At 45.5% G+C, this 22,160-nt stretch overlaps 1 protein-coding gene across 3 annotated transcripts in view; it reads right to left on the reverse strand.

Moving 5' to 3' along the window:
• Positions 1 to 568: 568 nt before the first annotated feature.
• The window catches only part of LOC142790166 (uncharacterized), a 73,239-nt gene continuing 51,647 nt past the window's right edge, over positions 569 to 22,160 (reverse strand). For all 3 annotated transcript variants that reach the window (XM_075885168.1, XM_075885166.1, XM_075885167.1), the window contains exons 6-9: positions 16,430 to 16,459; positions 7,465 to 7,560; positions 2,491 to 2,571; positions 569 to 692 (exon numbers count right to left, since the gene is read on the reverse strand). In XM_075885168.1, coding sequence (XP_075741283.1) covers positions 634 to 692; positions 2,491 to 2,571; positions 7,465 to 7,560; positions 16,430 to 16,459 — 266 coding nt within the window. In that variant the 3' untranslated portion in view covers positions 569 to 633. The remainder of the gene's footprint in view (positions 693 to 2,490; positions 2,572 to 7,464; positions 7,561 to 16,429; positions 16,460 to 22,160) is intronic.

A 22,160-nucleotide genomic window follows, 5' to 3' on the forward strand; every position in this document is an offset into this window, starting at 1 on the left:
ATAGACTTTGGTGACTCCGCCCATTTACTCCGATGTCACCTACTGCGTAAGAGAATGCCAGAACGTTGAATGATGCGAAATACTGCTGAACCAATTGGCAACCAGTCTAACAGATCGTCTTGGACTTAGTGTGGTCTTTTCAGGTGTAAGGTAATAATTGAACAGCAGTTGCAATGTTGGTTGTTGGGGCTGCAAAGCGCACTCCTGCTACGTCGAAACAAAGACCTGCCCAGTGGTACTGCTGTCCCGGTGACGAAGTATCATATACACGACACTCCGTTGCAAACAGGCAGCTCCAGAACCTCTGCATTACCAACGCAGAACACCATTGACTGAAGATCTAATGGAAGCCACAACGTGCTCCGACTGTAGGTTATAGCAAGTCTTAAATGTCCTCATTGCAATGAAATCAGCAATATTTATATATATATATATATATATATATATATATATATATATATATATATATATATATATATATATATATATTAAATTGTGTAATACAACATTTTCGTACGTGGTTCTCACATCATTTTTAGGGCATTACAAATCACGTCTTGGACGCAAGTAGTCATTGTTAAAAGGTTTATTTTTCTCACAATGTAAAATGTTGGTCCTGTGATGATAAAATATTTATCCAGTTACTGGTTTGCAGCAAGTGGACGGGGGCCGTTTAAACGGAGGATCAGCAACTGCAAAATAAATCAAAGTAGGAATCAGCTAGAAAATGTGATACGCAAAAAGTGGACCATAGTCTAATTCATGCGATGTCTTAACGAAAAAGAAATTTGTGATGCTCGTCTTGTCAAACAACATGGCGTTCAAACTGTACTTTTTGGCACGTAATAAATTTTATTTGCTCCTTTTTTCACAATTGTTCTTACCGTATATATTTAGACAACTTGTTCTTTCCACAACCACATACCATGATAGCGTTCATTAACCGCTGCTCCTATCTCTGCGCTCAAGGAAACGATTGTCAGGTAAACAGCAGTTGTACAGATTAGAAAAAGATAATCGTAACTCGGGTAGTCAGTGAGGCAATTTTATAGCGAGCGGGCATCTACGCATAAGAAATGATTGATGCTTCAGTGTCTCGGTCACATCCAGCTTCTCATGCCATTTCGGAAATTTCAGCGGCGTGAGTTGCTTTAGCAGAATAGTAAGAAGGCAAGTACTTTCTTTAATAGACGACGACAGAATATAAAGACGTCCGTTCAGTAAAAATGCATCACGAAGTTTTTCATTTTTGATATGTACACCTCTCTCATAGAGACACAAGGAAAAAGAAAAGTGCAGAGAAACACAACTTTACACAGTCAAAAGGAGTTTCCTCTGCTCCCCGCACGTGCAAACGTTTTGAGCACCAGACGGAGATAACACTGCCTCTTATGTTATTCTTAAAAGTGAGAAAAGAACATAAAAGTGAGCCCCGTAACTGTCTGGATTTTAGTGCAACACCTCAACAATAGCTCACGAGGGATGGGGATAAGTAGGGATTAAAAGGATGGGATTAAAAGGTACATAGATAGAGGGGAAAGAAAGAGCGTGGCGCAGGGACAGCGACACCTAGAAGTAAGGAGAAGATAGGAGAGATGGACACGGTCGCAGGAGTCCGAGAACGGGGCACCACTCAGCGGGAGCTCTTGTCGGCGTCAGGAGATGGCGGAGGGCGAGCCAGTCAGCCAGAGCGGCGCTGTCGTGGGACATCGCGGGGGCACAACTAGTCGGTACGAAATCCAGAGAGCGAGTGATAACACTGCCTCTGTGGCTTTCAGTCTTTCGTCCATGGGATGTCCTGTTGGTAGTAAAGCATCGCCGACGTCTAGGACGCTATCCCCATGGTCCACCAAGTTAACTAGTCGATGCAACTTTTGTTGAAACCCGGAAAAGCGTCCTTCTCAAGTAGACCATTTCGTGCCTTTTCGCCACGGGTGGTTCAATCAGCGTTCCTTTGAAGTGGCGCTTGGTTTACATTTTATGGTAATTGCAACATGAGTTTCGATACTTCACTGTCATTTGCTAATGTCATTTAAGCCAACCTGCCATTGTCATGTCGAGCGATAAGATGGATATATCATTTGTACGTGGTTGTTCAGTGACATAGCTTTCTGGGCGAGCTGATTCATCGTATTAAGAAGATAAAAACAGCGCAAAACCACACGAAGACAACGGAAAAACACAACCACAAAGGAGAAGCGCTGGACTTGCAAATAAATGTTTATCGAAGAACTGCACACATTCCAACACATGAATCAACAATGCATGCGTAAAAAGACCATATGAGCCACGTCCATTTTGTGCACGTAACCATACAGAGCATGAAACGCATGAAACAACGATAAAATGCAAGTTGCCTTCCCCCTTCTATTCTCAGAGCATGCTGCTTGTTACAGAGTAATGATGTAGCACCTTGCCCTGCTTCTTAGAGCGATTGAATAAAATGAGCGTGTTACTTTTTATCAAAATAATTTCAGAAATTTTACTTACCACACCAGCACATGCATCGGTTGCATGCGTGAATACACTCATAAGGTCCAAAGGGCATAGAACAACCATCCGAGGCTTTTACTGAAAAAGGAAGTAATGTACTGTCAAGATCACTTAAATTAAAGGTGCATTTTAGCAAGAAATTTGAACTAGTATTCTACTCTGACAAATATTTCGTATTTCCTGGAAGCCAAAGGAGGGCTTCCATTATACCTTTTGTGTAGAGCTGAAGGTAAGCTACCCTTGGCGGCGATGACGTGCAATTTTATAGCATCGCTTCATGCGCTGCAACCGAAATCTTCCAAATTCAAGTGTGTATTGAGCAGGTTGGTCTAAAAGGGAATGTTTGAGAAATGACGGCAAATGAGTTTAAACATTAGATGGTGTGAGGTACGTGTATTTCATCGCTCTTGGCATCTTCGTATACAGCTTGCAACTATTCAAGATTATTTGACACACATAATACAAAGGCTCATAATTTCTGCGGAACCTATGGGACTTTAAGATGCAGGATTAAAAACATCGTATACGCACTGCGACATTTTGTTCGGAATAAACGTTTGAAGGAAAATGGCAAAGAACACCTACAGATGAAAGAGAGGGTTCTTCTATTACGACTTCAATTGGTCTAAGCTGAAAGAAGCCAATAACAAGAGACATACAATCAAGAATGACTTGCCGAAAAGTAATCTACCACTTTTATTTTATGCCTCAGTTCAGATATCATAAACATTTTCATTCACCCTTCCACAAGAGAGTCTAAGAATTACGAGACTTGTCAAAGGACCTTGCTTTAATAGTTTTTGTTGGATACTGAAGGCTATCAGGAAACTTTTCGCCCAAAACGGCCAAATGATTGCGAGACAATTATAGAGAGTGCCACAGGCAGATACAGCTGCTTTTATAACTGTACGAAAGTGTCTATATTGAAGATGTGAGTAGCTCTACAGTAACTTTCAAACTCTTTAGACACCTTTTCAACAGACAAAAAGCCCAATCTACTTCAAGGATGGTGAATCGCTGGTGCTATTCATTTAATAGTCGAGCGACCAGCAAACTTGCTTCCACTTCAGGGCATTAATTTATACTATATTAGCTGTTTTGTCCGTGATTCACTTGGGAAAACAATATTTGACGACTCACACAATCCTGATGAGATCGGTAGTGCGAATCCAGGTGATGTCTTGCCCAAAGCATACGTTGTGTTCGAAAGGGCCTCATCTATCCCACCCTCTGACGCGAAATCGGAGATGTTAGAATATCGTGGACTCGCTACAATTGGAATGCATTACCACACTGCTGAAGCCAACCACTCCAGCAGCCAGACAAAATTTGCACTTGTTACAAGGCCTGTTGTTCGTCTAAGCCGTCTCGATACAATCAACCAACACCTCTATTTTGCGTGGTTACCAAAATACGCATAGTAATTTATACTTTGTTCGCTGCAGTGAAGGGCAACGCCAAAATGAAACTATTTAGTCTCGGAACTTGAAAGTAATGGAGTAGTCTTTGCACAGCAATGACACCGACTGATTCTGCCAGCTTGTAGCGCAAGTGAGGGCGCAGTAATACAGAGTTAATGGATCATATCATGGCCCTTTGTAGTTTTGAAGGAAACATTGCACTGCTAATAACAACGGCCCCTGCGTGAAATGCTTCAGCGGGCAATAGCACAAGGGATGTGCTTGCCCGCATGCTCAATATCGTGCATGTATGTCCAATTTTTGAACACCACAGCATTAAAGTGTCCCGGCGACACCATTTGTCACACAGGTCCCGTTAATTAGGGAGGCGTTCGCCGGGCTAATTCCAAGGGCCGAAGTATCCGCCCCCCGAACCGCACCACGAAAGCGTGGACAATTTAGAAGTGGTCCTTTTTGGCGCGCCAGCGGACGCCAGCTGTGGCCCAAAGAACAAGTCAGAGCCGAGAGTTGATAAACAAAACACAATTATATTCTCAATAATGGCAGATCGAAAACAATACACAAGAATGCACACTCCACAATAGTTGCATACAATATGTCACCAATCAAACAACGTACTACACAGTACAATCAGCCACACTCCACACTCAAAACAATAGACACAGACAACAATACGCACTACAATGCAGTCGCATGCATTGAACAACCAAGACACGTAAAGACTAAAGAGAGAGGAAACCTATTCAGTCCAAAGTTCTTGGAACAAAAGTCTGGATGATACTTTTCCGAGAATCACTCACTCAAAGTCCAGAGTTGTTGTCGTTCCGCTGCCCTCGAAGTTTCTCTTCCAGAAAACCTCGCCGAAGTTTCTCTTCCAGGAAACCCCAAGTCTTCAATAGGCCCCTCTCCAAGCTTCAAACTTCTTCGCCGGAAACACGTCGGCTTCACACACGCAGCTGTTACCACGCGTCTTCGTTCGATAGCGGTAAACACACACACACTCTTGCCTGTAGCTCGAGTCGTCACCCCTCAGGTGGAAATCATCGTCTTCTCCTGCTTTGTCTCTACGGACAAAACCTTCGCCGACTACACGGTGGAATCCCTACGCGCTCTGGCGCTAACTTCCGTCTTCTCCTGCTCGCTCATCTCGGCTGCTCGATTAAATACCTTCCGCCCGAAATTCCAGAAGGTTCTCGTCATTTCGTCGGCGCCATACGCAGCGAAGGCTGGGGAGAGGGCGAGACGGTTGGGATGCCCTCCATGGCGGATGACTCACGCGGTATGACCACGCCCCTTTCCTTCTAGAAAAATCGAGTGCTTGCTCGGCCGCCGTCGTGGGGTGAGGAGGTTCGTCGGCGAAGCCACGCTTCCGCGAGGAGAGGGAGCGTGCCCGGGGAGCTTGTTTTCTTTTTTCTTTTTCTTTTATCGTTGACCTCGCAGCGTCACTCTGGCGGTTCGTCGCGAGCATTTGGCGGCACGCCCTTTTTGAGCGCTCGTTCTGTGACACCATTCTAGCATGTAATTTTGATCGGTTCGTCTGGTGCTCTGGAATGCGCCGATATCGTTGCGCAAATGGCAACTCCGAACTTGACGCTGTTATAATTTAACTTCACGGGACAAACTACCTTGATTTCAGGCTACGGCGACACCCATCGGCTATTTTTGTTATGAGAAGTCATGTCGTGTCATGTGGCAGAATGACAAAGATTGTTAGCTTTTTAATTTGTTTGACAAAAAAATAGCGTGCAATAATTTTATGTTGATAACCAGGCCATACGTGTGATGCTGAAAACAGCAAAAGCTTCTTTTACACTTTCCCCAAAAAAGAAACATTTCCTGTTTCTAAATGATGTATTTTCAGAACAACGAACAGCATGTGAACGAGGCTATGGAACGCCAGCAACTAAGTGAAACCATGCCACGCTTTTAGCGAGCCAAACTTGTGGCAGGCAGTGGGTGCCGGCGTTGCCATTGAATACAACTTCCAAGCAAGCCGAGAAGTGACCCCGTTCAAAGCGCATGTGTTTATCTAACTCAGCTTGAACATCGATGTATCTGCTACCCGGTGCACGTGGCTCGTATAGACAAATTCCACTGAACTTACGTCACAAAAATGCGGTGGCGCTGTCTTGATAGGCAAAAGACGCTCTGCCTACTGCAGTTTCTGGTGGGTTTGCAATGATGCATGTGGTGTCCACGTGTGAGCACGTTTTGTGCGTCTTTTGTGCGTGAAAAACGCGGGGTTCGTCTAGATATGCTTGCCATGTTTCGCGTGACCTTCCAGTTTGTTGCTATCGCATTCATTGCTTCGCCTTTGCGGCAAAACTGCAACTTTTTTGTGAACTCATCGTGTGCTCAGAGAACACCATGGAATGTGAACCACTCTGTTGTGTGTGATGCCGACTGTGCATTACGATGGACTATGGCTCGTCAGTTAAAACAGGCTTCACTCCCCGACTTGAAGGGAAGGAGCTATATCAATTACTTTCTGATGCTCCACAGTCACCCCTGAACAAGAAGTTTGAGTATGGGCCGAAGTGTCGGGATAACTTTACATGAAATTGAAATATTTGGCCTTTAACTATTACGATGGTCGCTGTCCCATTTTCCTACGTTGTCTGATTCTCACCCTGACAAAAGTCTGTCAAATCTCCGCCTTTAAATCTCTGCTATTGCTTGTAAGAGTAAAGCTTCAAAGAGCAGCTTATATCTCTGATGTTAAACTGAAAATGCGGAACTTGCTTTAAGCATCAATGAAAGATAACGGGAAATTGACAATCATCAACTGTGGTATCGTTATATTGAAAGCACTACCGACAACACCTCGAAGGGTATTGCTACCCACCATAGAAAAGCTGTATCAACATAACGCTTGTTGCTTTTCCAGTAGAGCAAGTGTTGAGTCTATTTGGATTGTCCTGTTCCTCCGTCCAAAGTCGCCTTCATTTGTTAGGTCACTAATAACTGTAGCACTACGAACCATGGTTCAGAAAACACAATGCGCCTCATTATGAGGCCAATGATATTTTTCGAGCTATACTTTCTTTTCTTAAGCCCCTCTACCAGTTCATGTCCGAAGCGTTTGCGCACCAAAAGGTGTAGAAACGTCTCCCACATTTTTTTTTCTAAATAAGATAGCCCGCCGGTTACAGCATCTAATTCAGTGTAATTCAGATCGTCCCGTAAAGGACCAGTGCTTGAGCCTGTAAGCAACGGGATGGCGTCCGACGTAGACGTGCCATCATTACTGGTTTGAAAAAAGGAAAAGGGACAACTCAGGCAGGAAGCAAGCTGCCGAAGTACAGCGGCAGACTTGGCGTCCAGCCAGCCAGAAGCATCCGAACGTTCTAGGTGCCTCGCAACAGGAGCCACCAGCGCTCGTCATCTTTTTCTCTAGCTGGCTCGCCGCCACAAGCGCTACGCTACAAGCGTAATGAATAAACCGCCCATGTTGCTTACGTAAAGTATCGAAAAGAGAGGTGTGGCACAATCTTCAATTAAAATAAAATATTGCGGGGAACTGGAATTATAATGATCGCAATATTCTTACTGCATTTGCAAATGCATCCTTCTCCCCATCTTCTCATGCTTAAGCAGGCAGGTCTTTGTCCGCATGGGCACACTGGCTTCTGGCAGACTGAGAACTCTAAAATAAGTAAGAAAATAGAAAAGTTCAGTGAAGAAAGATTGTTTGCTCGAGTGAAAAATAACACCGTAAAAATAATCGCTAGCTGATGTGGTATTCTTAAGTAAAGATTACAAAAATAACAATTGCGAAAACTGTATCACGGAAGCTCCGAACTACTCAAAAATACGAGGTGTTTTCGTAAATACTTTAAACGATTTCATCACTCAGCCGTTACTTGGCCACACTAGCAAACATTCATGATTATTTTTTAACAATTCACAAGTAATACTGTCTGCAACCACCTCAGTTTGTTCTCAAATTGAAATATCATAACATGCACTTAGCCCACACTATCCCATATCAGTATTCACTGACGGAACATTAGATACCAATACATTGTGTTCAAGCATGCTGTTAGGCACACTTAAAACACGGTGTACACCTTATCTGTCACGGCAAACAGCATGTCTATTGTCAGCGAGAGAGATAGATAGCCTGTGATAAGGGCCTTTGCAGGTCATGTGCTTTACGATTACAAGTTTTTAACTCAGGAGTTAGGGTGAAGTGGCGCCAAAAGAGACAAAAATATTAATATATTGAATAAATGCTTTATTACCACTAGTTACCATGAAACAGCCGTACCGAATTTTTCCTTCGGCTATAAGGTGTGTGCTACAAATATGACGGTGTTGCCACAGAAAGCTCAATATTAAAGGAAATAAAAAAACATCAGGTGTCTGAACTTGCCCCAATCTGTGCAGCGAAACGAGACAGTGTGGAAAAATTTAATCTCTTCAGTTGTTCCAGTAGAATCACTTGAAAGTAGCTCTGTGAGCCCTCACGCAGTCCTCATGGCCCAGTTCATGTACTCCCCCCATTTTTTCGCGTTTTGCTCTCTGACATACCCAAATAAAAAAAAATCCAATTGGTCCCGGGCACTAAATAAAATAAACCTTCGGTGCTGAGTAGGCAGAAGTGTACTTTAACAGAATAAATGCTTATTTCCTTTTACTGACTCCAGAGTGGGATCATGCAGGGATCCAATTATTTAATATAGCAGAATTTCACGTCGTTTGGACGGGTCTTTAACACAATGACAATAGCCGCGTAATTTTCTCCGCATGAACGCTGTGAGCAATCATCAACTTTTAAACACTAAAAAGTAGAAAACTACTAGCCCTTATTGTTGGAAAAGACAAAAAAGTACTTTTTGTAATAGCCACAGAGGCCGGCAAAGTCGAAATGTCGAGTTTGGCCCAATGTCTCATTTTATCTAACTCTACCTTAGCTCTGAAATCTTCCAATAATTCTGCCTTCTGTGCTTTTGGAACAACAACTATTTACCTATTGTTAATTGCAAATATCTGTTGCAAGCGTTCCAATACAGACTTATTTTTAAGTGAAGTCTCGTTCTATGAGTACGCCTTCACTGATTGTAGTTTACTTAGATACGCAAAATCTTGCATTTATTCATGGCCTAGAATTGACCCGTGCACTTTTGTTTACTTGTCAAGCAATTTTTATCACGTTTCTATTCTATCAATTTATATTCAAAGAGTATTTCTTATTCCTGTGGAAGCACATACTAGCATTGCTGCGTATGTTATAACAGTTTTTTGATATCGTATACCGCACTTCGCTCTTGCGGACGAACTATTACTTCTTTTCTTTCACCCGCTCTTCATGTCCATCCATTGCTTATTTCTAATTCATTTTTGCTTCGTAGATTTGTTAGACGATCGGAAGTTCTGAACACCAGAAGAGGCAGTCATGAGAGGTGCCACGAACTGGCGCGTTTGCATATGCAGCGCCACTCATAACCACGAGTGGCTCTCTGTATACATGATGTTTCACTTAACTTGCACCAAGCATTGAGACGAACATACGCAACAGCTGTGTGTATTGAATGGGTGCGTTATTTTACTGAGTGTGAAGAAGAAGATGTGCCTGCAGCGAGCAGCATCGCCAACGCCCGGCTCGCTCGGCTCGTGCTTCGGTCCGTTGCTGTGCCGATCGCTGGACGCTTCTTCACGCTGTCTCGTCGCTGTCTTTAACGGCTAATAAACCTCCTCACATTTGGTGGAAGGTGCTGTTAATCCCCGTTTCTACACCCTGGAGCTTCGAAGCCGCACGCTACCACCTGTCATGACTGCCAACGCCACTACATCGACGCCTTCGCTCCAGTTCAACTGCCCTGGCCATCCTACGCTACGGGAGCCGAAGGTCTTCAGCGGTGCGGATGGGACCGACGTCGAAGACTGGCTCGAGCACTACGAACTGGTGAGCGCCAACAATAAGTGGGATGAAGCCGACAAGCTGGGCCACGTGATATTTCATCTCACTGGCGTCGCCGAATTATGGTTTAATAACCACAAACACAACATTCCCACATGGAGCGTCTTCAAGACGTCGTGTGCTGAAGTGTTCGGTCGGCCGGCTGTCCGCAAGCAAAGAGCAGAACAGCGCTTGCGCGTCCGCTCTCAGCAGACTGGCGAGACCTTCACCAGCTATATTGAGGACGTCGTCGACCTTTGTCGACGTGTGAATGACACCATGCCCGAATCTGACAAGGTCAAAAACATTTTGAAGGGCATCGACGACGGCGCATTTCAAATGCTCTTGGCAAGGAATCCAGCACAGTTTCTGAAGTCCTCAGCTTGTGTCAGAGCTACGACGAGTTGAAGAAGCAACGCACTCTGACTAGGCAGCCTCAGCCTGGTGGTGAGTCGCTGTCCAGTTTCGACTCCATGCCCGACAATTCACCATTGCTTCAGCAAGTGAGAGCCTTCGTCCGTGAGGAAGTCGCCCGCCAACTTTCCCTAATGCCCTTTACTCACGAGACCACCACCCGTCTACCTGCCCCACTTCGCACTGCTATATCGGAAGAGGTTGCATAAGCTGTTCCTCTTGCGCACTACGAGCCACCTCTATCTAGCCGTGGTCACTGCCCGGGTGTCGCACAGCCGGTAGGCGCTCCTGTCACCTATCCGCCAGCCGTTCAGCTTGTGGCCGCGGCCCTAACCTATGCAACGCAGCCTGTGGCTCCTCCTGTCGCCTTTTCGCAAGAGAAGCAGCCCGTAGCCGCGTCGCTCACATATGCAGACGCTGTACGTAGGCTCCCGCAACCACCCTACACCACGCGCTCACAGCCCGCACACCCGGCTGCTTATACTGCACCTTGGGCGGCAGCACCAGTCGCCAATCCCTGGAAGACGCCCGATAACCGACCGATTTGCTACGCTTGCTTCACTCCCGGACACGTTGCTCGCTACTGCCGCCGTCGACCTCAGACGTTCGGCAACTATGCCCGGTCGTCGCATCCCGGCAGCCAACCCTTCGTCCAATACGGGCCGGTCTCGCCACCTCGCTATGCGCCTACTGACCACCTTGACTTCCAGCCGCAACGCGCACCCTCTCCTCGTCGGCGATCGCCCTCCCCCATGCGTCGCCGGCCCGGACCCTCCAACCAGGAAAACTAAGCAACGCAGTTCAAGAGGCAAGGACTGCGCCGTTTTCGAACTGTCTAAGCCCTCGCTCCTCTCCTGCTAACGTGGTCGCAGTAAATGTTGAAGGTTATTGTACTTTCGCCCTTGTGGACACTGGCGCCGCTGTTTCTGTTATTGCCGCTAATCTCTGCCGTTTATTACGCAAAGTAACGACGCCGCTTTCGGGACTGTCACTTCACACCGCAAGTGCACAACAAGTAACGCCTCTCGCAGCCTGCACTGCAAGAGTCTCCATCGAAGGCATTCTTTACATCGTGGAGTTTATTGTTCTTCCTGTCTGTTCGCATGACGTCATCCTCGGGTGGGACTTCCTATCCCGCCATATTGCCGTCATAGACTGCACACGCGCCGAAGTTGAGTTTTCACCCTTGTGTGATATCACATTACTGGACGCTCCTCATCAGCCGCCGAAGTTGCTCGTTCATGAAGATACCGATATTCCGCCTGGAAATTGCGCCCTTGTTCCCGTTTCATGCAACGCCTACACTGACGCTACAGTTCTTTTTATGCCTTTCGATATCTTCAAATGTCGTCGAGCTTTGCCGCTGCCTTTCGCAACAATTGACCTTGCCGCCGGAAGAAGCAACATGTTCGTAAGCAATCCGCTTTCCACACCTGTCACATTGCTTGCGGGGGAATGTCTCGGCCGCGTGCAGGATCTCGACCCTTCGTTTTTGTTTGATGTCCCGGACGACTACTGCGACCACCCAAAAGCACTGTCGGCACTCGGGGAGTCATCCAATGATACGTTTTCCAGCGCCATCGCCGACACTCTCACTCCCACCGAACATGCCGACCGGCTGGATCTTCTGCATGAGTTCAGGAGTTTGTTCGATGTGTCGCAACCTCAACTGGGCCGCACATCACAAGTCAAACATCATGTTGACACCGGACTACACCAGCCACTGCGTCAAAGACCATACCGTGTCTCCGCTGAAGAGCGCCGCGTCATCAACGATCAAGTCGAAGATATGCTTCGTAGAGACGTCATTCGACCATCTCACAGTCCCTGGGCGTCTCCCGTCGTCCTGGTGCGTAAGAAAGACGGATCTATCCGATTTTGCGTGGACTATCGTCGTTTGAATAAGATAACCCGCAAGGACGTCTATCCTTTGCCGCGCATTGATGACGCCATTGACACTCTTCACGGAGCGGAATTTTTCTCGCCGCTAGGTTTGCGGTCTGGCTATTGGCAGGTCCCAAAGGCAGAAGCCGATCGCCAAAAAACGGCATTTATTACACCAGACGGACTATATGAATTTAACGTCATGCCCTTTGGGCTTTGTAACGCGCCTGCCACGTTTGAACGTCTAATGGATAGTACGCTACGTGGCCTCAAATGGAATATGTGCCTCTGTTACCTCGACGATGTCGTGGTTTTCTCACATGACTTTCCTACGCACCTCCTTCGCCTAAGGCACGTTTTGAGTTGTCTGACCAACGCTTGTCTGCAGCTTAACCTGAAAAAATGCCGCTTCGCTGCACGCGAGCTCGTCATTTTAGGCCACATCGTGTCCAAGCACGGCGTATTACCAGACCCAGAAAAACTTCGAGCAGTCGCAGAATTTCCCAAGCCGACGACCATGAAAGAACTTCGCAGTTTTGTAGGCCTATGCTCCTATTTCCGGCTCTTTGTTCGCAATTTTGCATCTATCATGTCACCGTTAACCCAGCTTCTTCGCGGTGACGTGAACCTCACCTCCTGGTCCCCTGCGTGTGACGTTGCCTTCACTACTCTGCGCCGTCTGCTCACTTCCCCACCTATTCTTCGCCACTTCGACCCGACGGCTCCTACCGAAGTGCACACCGACGCCAGCGGCGTCGGGCTAGGCGCGGTCCTCGCTCAACGAAAGCCCGGCTATTCAGAATACGTTGTAGCCTACGCTAGCCGCACTCTGACGAAAGCCGAAACTAATTACAGCGTGACAGAAAAAGAGTGTTTGGCTCTGGTGGGGGCGCTTGGAAAGTTCCGGCCGTACTTATACGGCCGCCCGTTCGATCTAGTAACTGATCACCACGCGCTTTGCTGGCTCTCCACGTTGAAAGACCCTTCTGGCCGCCTTGCGCGATGGGCACGATCGCATCCAGGAGTACGACATTCACGTTGTATACCGCTGCGGACGCAAACACTCTGACGCTGATGCCCTGTCCCGCTCACCTTTACCACCAGATCAGACGTGCGGAAACACTTGCCTCCAGACCTTGTCATCGCTAAATCTCGACTCGATCGCCACCGAACAACGTCGTGACCCGTGGATCGCCTCTCTTATCGAATATTTATCTGGCACGCCCCACCTTCCAGTATCTCGATCCCTCCGACGTGAAGCTTTCCATTTCGCCATCCGCGATCAACTTCGTCATCGACGCAACTACGCTCCCGATGGCCGCCGGTGGTTGCTGGTCATTCCACGCACTTTACGATCGCAAGTATGCGCCTCCCTTCACGACGATCCGCAATGTGGCCACGCCGGAGTGTTCAAAACATATGAACGCCTTCGCCATCGCTATTACTGGCGCGGCATGTACAATTTTGTACTTAAATTCGTGCAGTGCTGTCCTGACTGCCAGCGACGTAAATCAACACTGCCACGTGCGACTGGCGCATTGCAGCCACTTCCATGCCCTGCCAAGCCATTTGATCGCGTCAGCGTTGACCTCTACGATCTCCTTCCATTGACACCAGATGGTAATCGGTGGATTATAGTGGTGGTTGACCACCTGACACGCTACGCCGAAACAGCCGCTTTGCCGAGCGCTACAGCTCAGGATGTCGCCTCTTTCATTTTGCAACGCTTTATCCTTCGACATGGTGCACCTCGAGAGCTCCTTAGTGACAGAGGCCGCGCTTTCCTTTCCGAGGTCGTCGAAACTCTGCTTTCGGAATGCCACGTCATTCATCGGAAAACGACAGCATACCACCCGCAGACTAATGGACTAACGGAACGGTTCAACCGCACGCTAGGTGATATGCTCTCAATGTACGTGGCATCTGATCATAGCAACTGGGACCGTGTTCTCCCATACGTCACGTTCGCATATAACACCGCAATACAAACCACCACGGGTCTCACCTTTCTTTCTTCTTTACGGACGTGAGCCTTCCCATACAAATGATACCCTACTTCCTTACCGTCCTGATGCTTCCGAGTGTCCACCTATCTCCGATGCTGCTAGACAAGCCGAAGAGTGCCGCCAGCTCGCCCGTGCGTTCACCTCGGAAGAGCAACAACGCCAAAAAGAAACCCGTAGCACCTCTCTTCCGGATCCCAGCTATGCCCCAGGGTCTCTTGTGTGGCTTGCCATCCTATACCAAACACCGGGACTCTCCTCGAAACTTGTCCCCCGGTACGAGGGGCCTTACACCGTTTCGGAGAAAACCTCTCCGGTTAATTTCCTAATTGAACCAGTTTCCCGATCGGACGGCATGCGCCGGCGTGCACGTGACATCGTCCATGTTTCCCGACTGAAACCGTACCATGAGCATTTGCCTGAAACTTCTTAAGTCGCCAGGATGGCTCCTTTTTCAGCGGGGGCGATTGCGAAGAAGAAGATGTGCCTGCAGCGAGCAGCATCGCCAACGCCCGGCTCGCTCGGCTCGTGCTTCGGTCCGTTGCTGTGCCGATCGCTGGACGCTTCTTCACGCTGTCTCGTCGCTGTCTTTAACGGCTAATGAACCTCCTCACATGAGTAGCATAGAGCATGTAAAGATTTTTTTTTCATTTATGAAAGCTTGGCAGTTTACAAAGAAGTCGCCATAAAATTTCATGTGGCAACTCTGGCGAAGAGTTTTAGTGCTCTGTCGGAAATGGCGAATTTCCATTCTATTTCAAGGTATCGCCCGTTCTCAATTTCGAACATCTTTTTAAAGTGCACAAATTTAAAAACGCACTACGTGGCTGTCTACATACGCGCGGCGCTCTTAGTACCTTCCTATGTTAGTTCGACGAGTTACGAAAGGCTGCTCCACGCACGGAGCTTGATTAAATAGGCTGTTGGCGTCTGTCCTTAACGTTCCTAAATAGGTAAGATGTTGGTTGCTGTTCTCGAGTATCCGTATGGGCATTTAGTCTGAAAAAAAAAGATCATCTACTTAAAAATGGTAGCCAAGTGTCAATGAATTTTCTGTCTCCGTTCTTCCTTGCACTGTAACTTTCACCCATCATTGTGCAGTGTTTAAGTTTTTTTTGTGAATGCGAATATAAAACAATGCCTACGCACCATCAAATACTGCCCTTGGTTGCGTATGTAATTTGCCCATGGCTTTCGCTTACTTATGGATGTTTTCTTTTATTCAAAAAGTTAGTCCCTACCAACACCTAATGCCCAGCACGGGCGCGCTAGCCAGTTCCATTCAGCTCAATGCACCGATCTAGTCTTCGATGATTTTTCAATGTACGTTTGAGGCCACTAAATGCCGCGCGTGTTGGGCAGCAGCATCGCACATTCTTATTAAAAGTTGGGAAAATACTCAGGCAGCTGCCTGAAATATAGTAAGAAATTTGTTGTTTCTCAATCAAAGGCACAAAATCCGCATTTGAGAGATCTTTCTCAAGCGTTACCATTAAAATAGCTCACTAAGAACTGTTAATATTTACGGACCTTAACGAACGGTAAAATATTTGCTCTCATGAGCTCTGTAATTCAGCACAAATTTATTTCGAAAACACGCAGCCTCTATTTTGGATTTTGGAGCTATGGTGCAAATTAGATATAACACCCTCTAGTGTTATCAACCTGTGTGGCATGCTTTTTTTAGTCAATGTTTTCGGTAAACACCATACATCTTCTCTCTTAGTAGACACAGTAAAGTTCATCTGTTTTTCATTTTGCTGTATCTGCACACGAAATACTCATTCTATTTTGGGTCAAAAATGTGAAAGCTGGTTGCGCAATTTTGAGATATTTTTACACGGGCCAAAGCTGAAACTATTGCCCATGATGTTGTTCGTAGATTAACGCTGTAACACTAATTTATTATGCATTGTGAACGGACACTGCTGCGCATGGTTCTACACAGTTGACTACGATTGTGGTGAAGTGTTTGTTTAGCTAAACGTACGTGGATATTTCTTAAGGGTATTTTTTTTTATTTTTCTGTCCCTATACATGAGCAGATTCTGTGTTTCTCGTTCTTTTCGGCGGGACGGCCAATCAGCTGATTGCGTGCTCAGTTCATTGGGAATCTTTCGCGTTAATTGTATTTCATTTCTTGTAATTTTCTGTTTTCTATTTTCACATATCTAAATTTCACACGAGAGCTTATTTCGTAACTCCATCCGTCTCCTTCGCGCAGTAATTTTTTGTTGTTTTCTGGATGCAGAATTTTAGTAGCAAATGGAAACAATATAACTATTTGTTCATCATTAAAGAACAGAACTCACCTCTCTTGTAGTATTCGCTGAAGACTGGTTCTGCAAAAGAAAACTTATTGTGCCCATCAGTGTAATCTGGCACTAACGATAAGTTTCGCCTCTCCAATCTCTCTGAAACTTCTCAGAATGCAACAGCTCCTATATATATATATATATATATATATATATATATATGCACAAGAATAACTTCGGTTGCCGCAAGGTTATAAATATGAAAGTAAATGCGCTTTCACATAAAAACTGTTTATTCTGCCGACGTTTCGACGGGAACCCCGTCTTTTTCAAGGCACGAAAAAGACGGGGTTCCCGTCGAAACCTCGGCAGAATAAACAGTTGTTATGTGAAAGCACATCTACTTACATATATATATATATATATATATATATATATATATATATATATATATATATATATATATATATATATATATATATATATATATATTTAAATATATATATATATATATATATATATATATATATATAAATATATATATATATATATATATATATATATATATATATATATATATATACATGAAAGTAGATGTGAAAGTAGATATATACACCATATTTTATCCGAGTATGCCGGAATTCATCTGCTTTACAGATCAATACATAGCTGCACCAAGTGCCACTTAATGCAGAGAAAATAAAAATTAGCATGCATAAACAGACTGCGAAATCAAGGCCCGGTCACTTGCACGAAGAAATGAATGTGGTAGTGTATTGCTGTTCTTTACCCAAATATTGTTAAGTTTTCAGCTCAAGTATTTTGTTTCTCCTGGATGAATTAATGAATATGTTATACAGAAATAGTGTTAGCCTGTAGAATAGGAATAAAGCTATATTTCGCTGTTACACAGCATTCTCTCCTGTATGTTTATATTTTGTGTTCACTGCGCTGCTTAACTGACTCCTGTTTAGTTGTCTTGGTTCGGCCAATACCATAAAAGACACATTCACTGTAGAAACGCTCTCTCTTGATGCCACTGATTTTGGGTGTGGCATCAGGGTGGTTGTCTTTGTTGCGGAAGTAAAATGCTGTATGGTCAGTGCAAATTTACAAAACTTCTAAATTGAAACAATAGTAAACGTCTTTAAACATCTTGGAGAAGACGTGTACGTTCTAGCAAAATGTGAGTCGATTATTATAAATAAGAAAGATCGTTAAGAAGTGAGAATATTTCCGGTAGTCTTCAGAAAGCGGAATTCGTGGAAACAATTTAATTAGGCGAATGCTCAAAAACACTCTGTTGCCACCCTTTTCATCTATGATAGCCTTATGCATCGCACAGAAATAAAAAGAAGCTCTCTGTGCTCATTCATCTCATTTCAGTTGGAGCAGATGTGGAGAACTCTATTTTTCTTAGGCGCAATGTGTATTCGTTGACGCGAATTAAGACGTAAATGAAAAATGATCTGCGTCTCTGACCGGTTTTGAATGTTGCTTAGAAGCTACGTCATAATCTCCCGTTATATAATGTCACGGCTGAAATGAAGATGACTTAAGTCTTAATTGACCTTTATTTTAGCCGTGTCAGCAGAAAACGACAAGGTAATCTAAATATTAGTTTGTTCCATCTTTTGTTGTGTTCACGACTGTCTTGTGTTTTTTTGTTATGACAAGAAAGGAGAGTAATGCCTAGAAGGTCTTTCATGAATGTGGACTCGAGCTGAACTTTATACTTTTATCAAGAACAAGTTACAGATTTTACACCTATAGCTTTATTTTAAGTCCGTAATGTTTTTGGTGTTACCTTCTTAGGTGCCAGAAACCACTCCTACTACTTCATTCAAGACACTCAAAAGTTGTCACAAACGCAAGTGCATTCCCTACCCTAAAGGTAAGCTATTGCTAGGTATCACATGGACGGTTCTGAACGTAGTTTCTGTTCACAGAATCAACTTGTAGGAAATGCACATTTCGCGGCTTTATTTCTGGCTTGTTACAGTGAAAGGCTGTTCAAATGGGCGAAAACCAAAAATCGTTCTTACGCCATCAGTGATGTTAATAAAATACGGTAAAGTTTTAATTTTTTCATAGCCATAAAGTTTACTACGCCTTGAACAATGCTGGCAAATGATATGGTATTACCATGGTCTTTTCAGCTACAGAAAAGTAAACAATCTATAAAATCAACCCTTTGTTAAGAAGAAATTGAAGGTAGTGAAGTGAGAACCACTGGCTGTGAGTTAGACATATATCTAAATATGTCTAATAAGCGTAGGGTTTGATACCAAAACGCTTCATCATCACCATCTGGAACAGCAGCCTAACTACGCCCACTGCAAGACAAAGACCCCTCACGTGTTCCGCCAGACAATTTGATGCTGTGCTTGCTGCTGCATGCAACTTTATACCCGCAATCTTCTGAATCTCATCCGCTCACCTAACTTTCTCTCCCCCTCATCTGCTTTCCTTCTCTGGGAACCAGGTCAGTTACCTTTAATGACCAGCGGTTATCCTGCCTAGGCGCTTCGTGCCCAGCCCATGTCCATTTCTTCTTCTTGATTTCAACTATGATATCTTTAACTCCTGTTTGTTCCCTAACCGACTCTGCACTGCATGCGCTTGTCTCTTAAGGGTACCCCTATGATTTCGCGCTCCATCGCTCGCTTCGTTTTCATCAATTTAAGCTGAAGTTCTTTGTAAGTCTCCATTCCGTGTTTCTGCCAAATGACTTGCATTACAGCCTCACTTATGTCCATGTCTGATATGCCCGGCATTGTTTTTCTGCTTTGGTTTTGTGGAATCAGTTTTCCATATCGAGATAGCGCCCGTTCTGTGCACTATGTGTTCCATTCATCTTTGTCAGTAGCGTTTTATCATATATATATATATATATATATATATATATATATATATATATATAAATATATATATATCTCCGTGACAAAGGGACTACGTACAATGAATTCTCACAATATATATATATATATATTCCTGATGAAGGCCAGACTCTAGGCCGAAACGTCGAAATAAACCACGTTGTGACCGCTCACGGAGGATCTACTAGACTATATATATATATATATATATATATATATATATATATATATATATATATATATATATATATATATATATATATATATATATATATATATATATATATATATATATATATACGCTTGTCTCTTTGTCCTCATTGCCACTCTGTGTCATCATCATTGTCATCGTCTGTATACTGGCTCTGTCTGCTCGTTTTGCGAGGTCTTTCCTCAAATGAACGCTGACGCAACTAGGACTACCACGACTTCACACGTCGTGGAGGTGAAGTTTTGGTCCTGTGACCTCCCGCAGCCCACTCTACCCCTGGAGCTTCATTTAAGCCGCCACTTTCACCCACTCTCAGGCAGCATGTCCCAGACCGAGCCTGCCGGCGCTGATGTCATCAACCACGCACCACCGCAAGCCGCCCCTCCTACTTACATACACGAACATCAGTGGGAACCCCCGCTCTTTGCTGGTATTCGTGGAGAAGACGTAGAAGACTGGCTCGATGACTACGACCGCGTAAGTGACGCTAATAGGTGGGACGAGGCCGCTAAACTACGTTACCTGCCTTTTTATTTCACCGGAGTGGCAAAGACATGGTATTTTCACCACGTATTTGGCTTACCCGACTGGGCTACCTTCCAGCAACAGCTGCGACACGTTTTTTGGACACCGGACATACGATCCGCCATCGCGAGGAGGACACTCGATACTCGCCGACAACATCCCGGTGAATCGTACACTTCTTACATCGAGGATGTCCTCGCACTGTGCTGGTGTGTCAATCAATCGATGCCGGAATCGGACAAAGTGCGTCATATATTGAAAGGCATTGGCCCTGTTGCCTTTAATGCCCTCGCTGTGCAAAACCCAGCTACCATCGCTGATGTCGTGACGACATGACAGCGCTTTGATGCGCTGGACTTCGTTTGTCTCCAACCGGACATCGGCGACCACCACTCCACGTCTCATGGCCATCTGCGTGATCTAATCCGGGACATTATACGCGAAGAATTGCGGTCTATGGGCTTCCCGCCTCCTACACTGCGTTCTACTCAGACGCGAAGAATTGTGGTCTATGGGCTTCACACTTCTCACACCGCGTCCTACGCAGTCTTCAGGAGCGCCTTTGCATGACATCACCAGGGAGAAACTTACATCCCTGACCGGTGCTGCACCCGTACAGCCACCTGCTTCTCGCCCCACATCCACCTACCCTCAAGTTGCTGCCGTGTCTTCCAGCGACGCATACGAGACAATGCCGCTGCCATCCTACGCGTCTGTTGCTGCCACTCCCCCGGTGAACTACCATTCCACATCCCCTGACCCTTCTTCGTTCCACCTGACCGCGCTATCTCCAGGTGCCTCGAACGCCTTCTACTCCCTACCGTGGCACTCGTCCCACCCTATCTGATACTGCTGTGGCTATCACGGCCACATATCTCGTTTCTGCCGAAAGTGCCAGCAAGATGACCGTCGGAACGACATGCGCGAACGGGATTTGTACATTGGGGCGTCTTATCAAGGTCGGCGTTATTCGTCTCGCCCGCACTGGTCCGCATCTCCTCCGGCATCGACTGCACCGCGGAACAGCCGAAACACGAGACGCCACTCGCCTTCGCCCTTCCACCGTTCCACTTCTCCACTTCGGTCCGCCTCATTCTCCTCTGATATTCATTCGGAAAACTAAATGTTGCAGTTTGTGGAGAAAAAACTGCATTCGGAATTAGAACTAAAATTCCTCCATCAGGTCCGTGTAACATGGTTTCTGTGGAAGTGGAAGGAGTGCGAGTCGATGCTTTGGTGGACACAGGTGCGACATTTTCCGTGACAAGTGCTGATTTGTGTGAACATTTAGGGAAAGTAATGACGCTTGATGATGGTCCCACGTTATTTTTTGCCCAGAGAACGTCATTCGTCTTTCCGCGTTTAGTACTGTGCGTGTTTTCATCGACGGCATCCGCCATCGTGTCCACTTTGCTCTCCTGTACCGCTGTTCACCCCAACTAATTTTAGGGTGGGATTTTCTATCATCTGTTTCCGCGGCTATTTGTTATGGACAACGCGTCGTTCACCTCACTGACACCGATTGCATGCTTGACGACGACAATCAGAAACCACTTCGTCTGGTCGCTGCGAAAGACATCGAACTTCGACCGCTACAAGAGTAAATTGTCAGCATTACGTCCAACGACATCTGTCACGGTGATGTATTGGTCTCACCGTCACCACTTTGCATTCGTAAAATCATAGTTCTTCGGTCCGATGTCGTTTAGGTTTGTAATGGCTCTGCACTTGTCACCACTGTAAACTCTACACCGGTAAAAATCTTACTGCCACAGGGCACTACTGTGGCCCGTGTTGCCGACTTCGAGCCTGTATTTGTCATGCCACTTCAGGTCATCGCATGCAAAGACAATTTTCTTGGTGAGCATGTTTCTTCCTCCTCCATTACCACCGCTATTAGCAGTGCCTTGACAAAGTCAAAGTAGCAGCAGCTGCTCGCATTGTTACAGACACACGCAAATTCTTTCGATATTTGCTCGTCTAAGCTGGATCGCACTAATACTACAGCACATCGAATTCAAACAGTTGACACATTTATCGTACACCACCGACCCTACCGCGTGTCTCTAGCTGAAAGAAAAATTATGGCAGAAAACCTTGCTGACATGCCTAAACAGGAAGTCATCCATCTTTTATCTAGCCCTAGGTCGTCTGCTATTGTTTTGGTCCGTCA

The sequence above is a fragment of the Rhipicephalus microplus genome, unplaced genomic scaffold, assembly GCF_043290135.1.
Source record: "Rhipicephalus microplus isolate Deutch F79 unplaced genomic scaffold, USDA_Rmic scaffold_75, whole genome shotgun sequence".
Classification (NCBI taxonomy): Eukaryota; Metazoa; Arthropoda; class Arachnida; order Ixodida; family Ixodidae; genus Rhipicephalus; species Rhipicephalus microplus.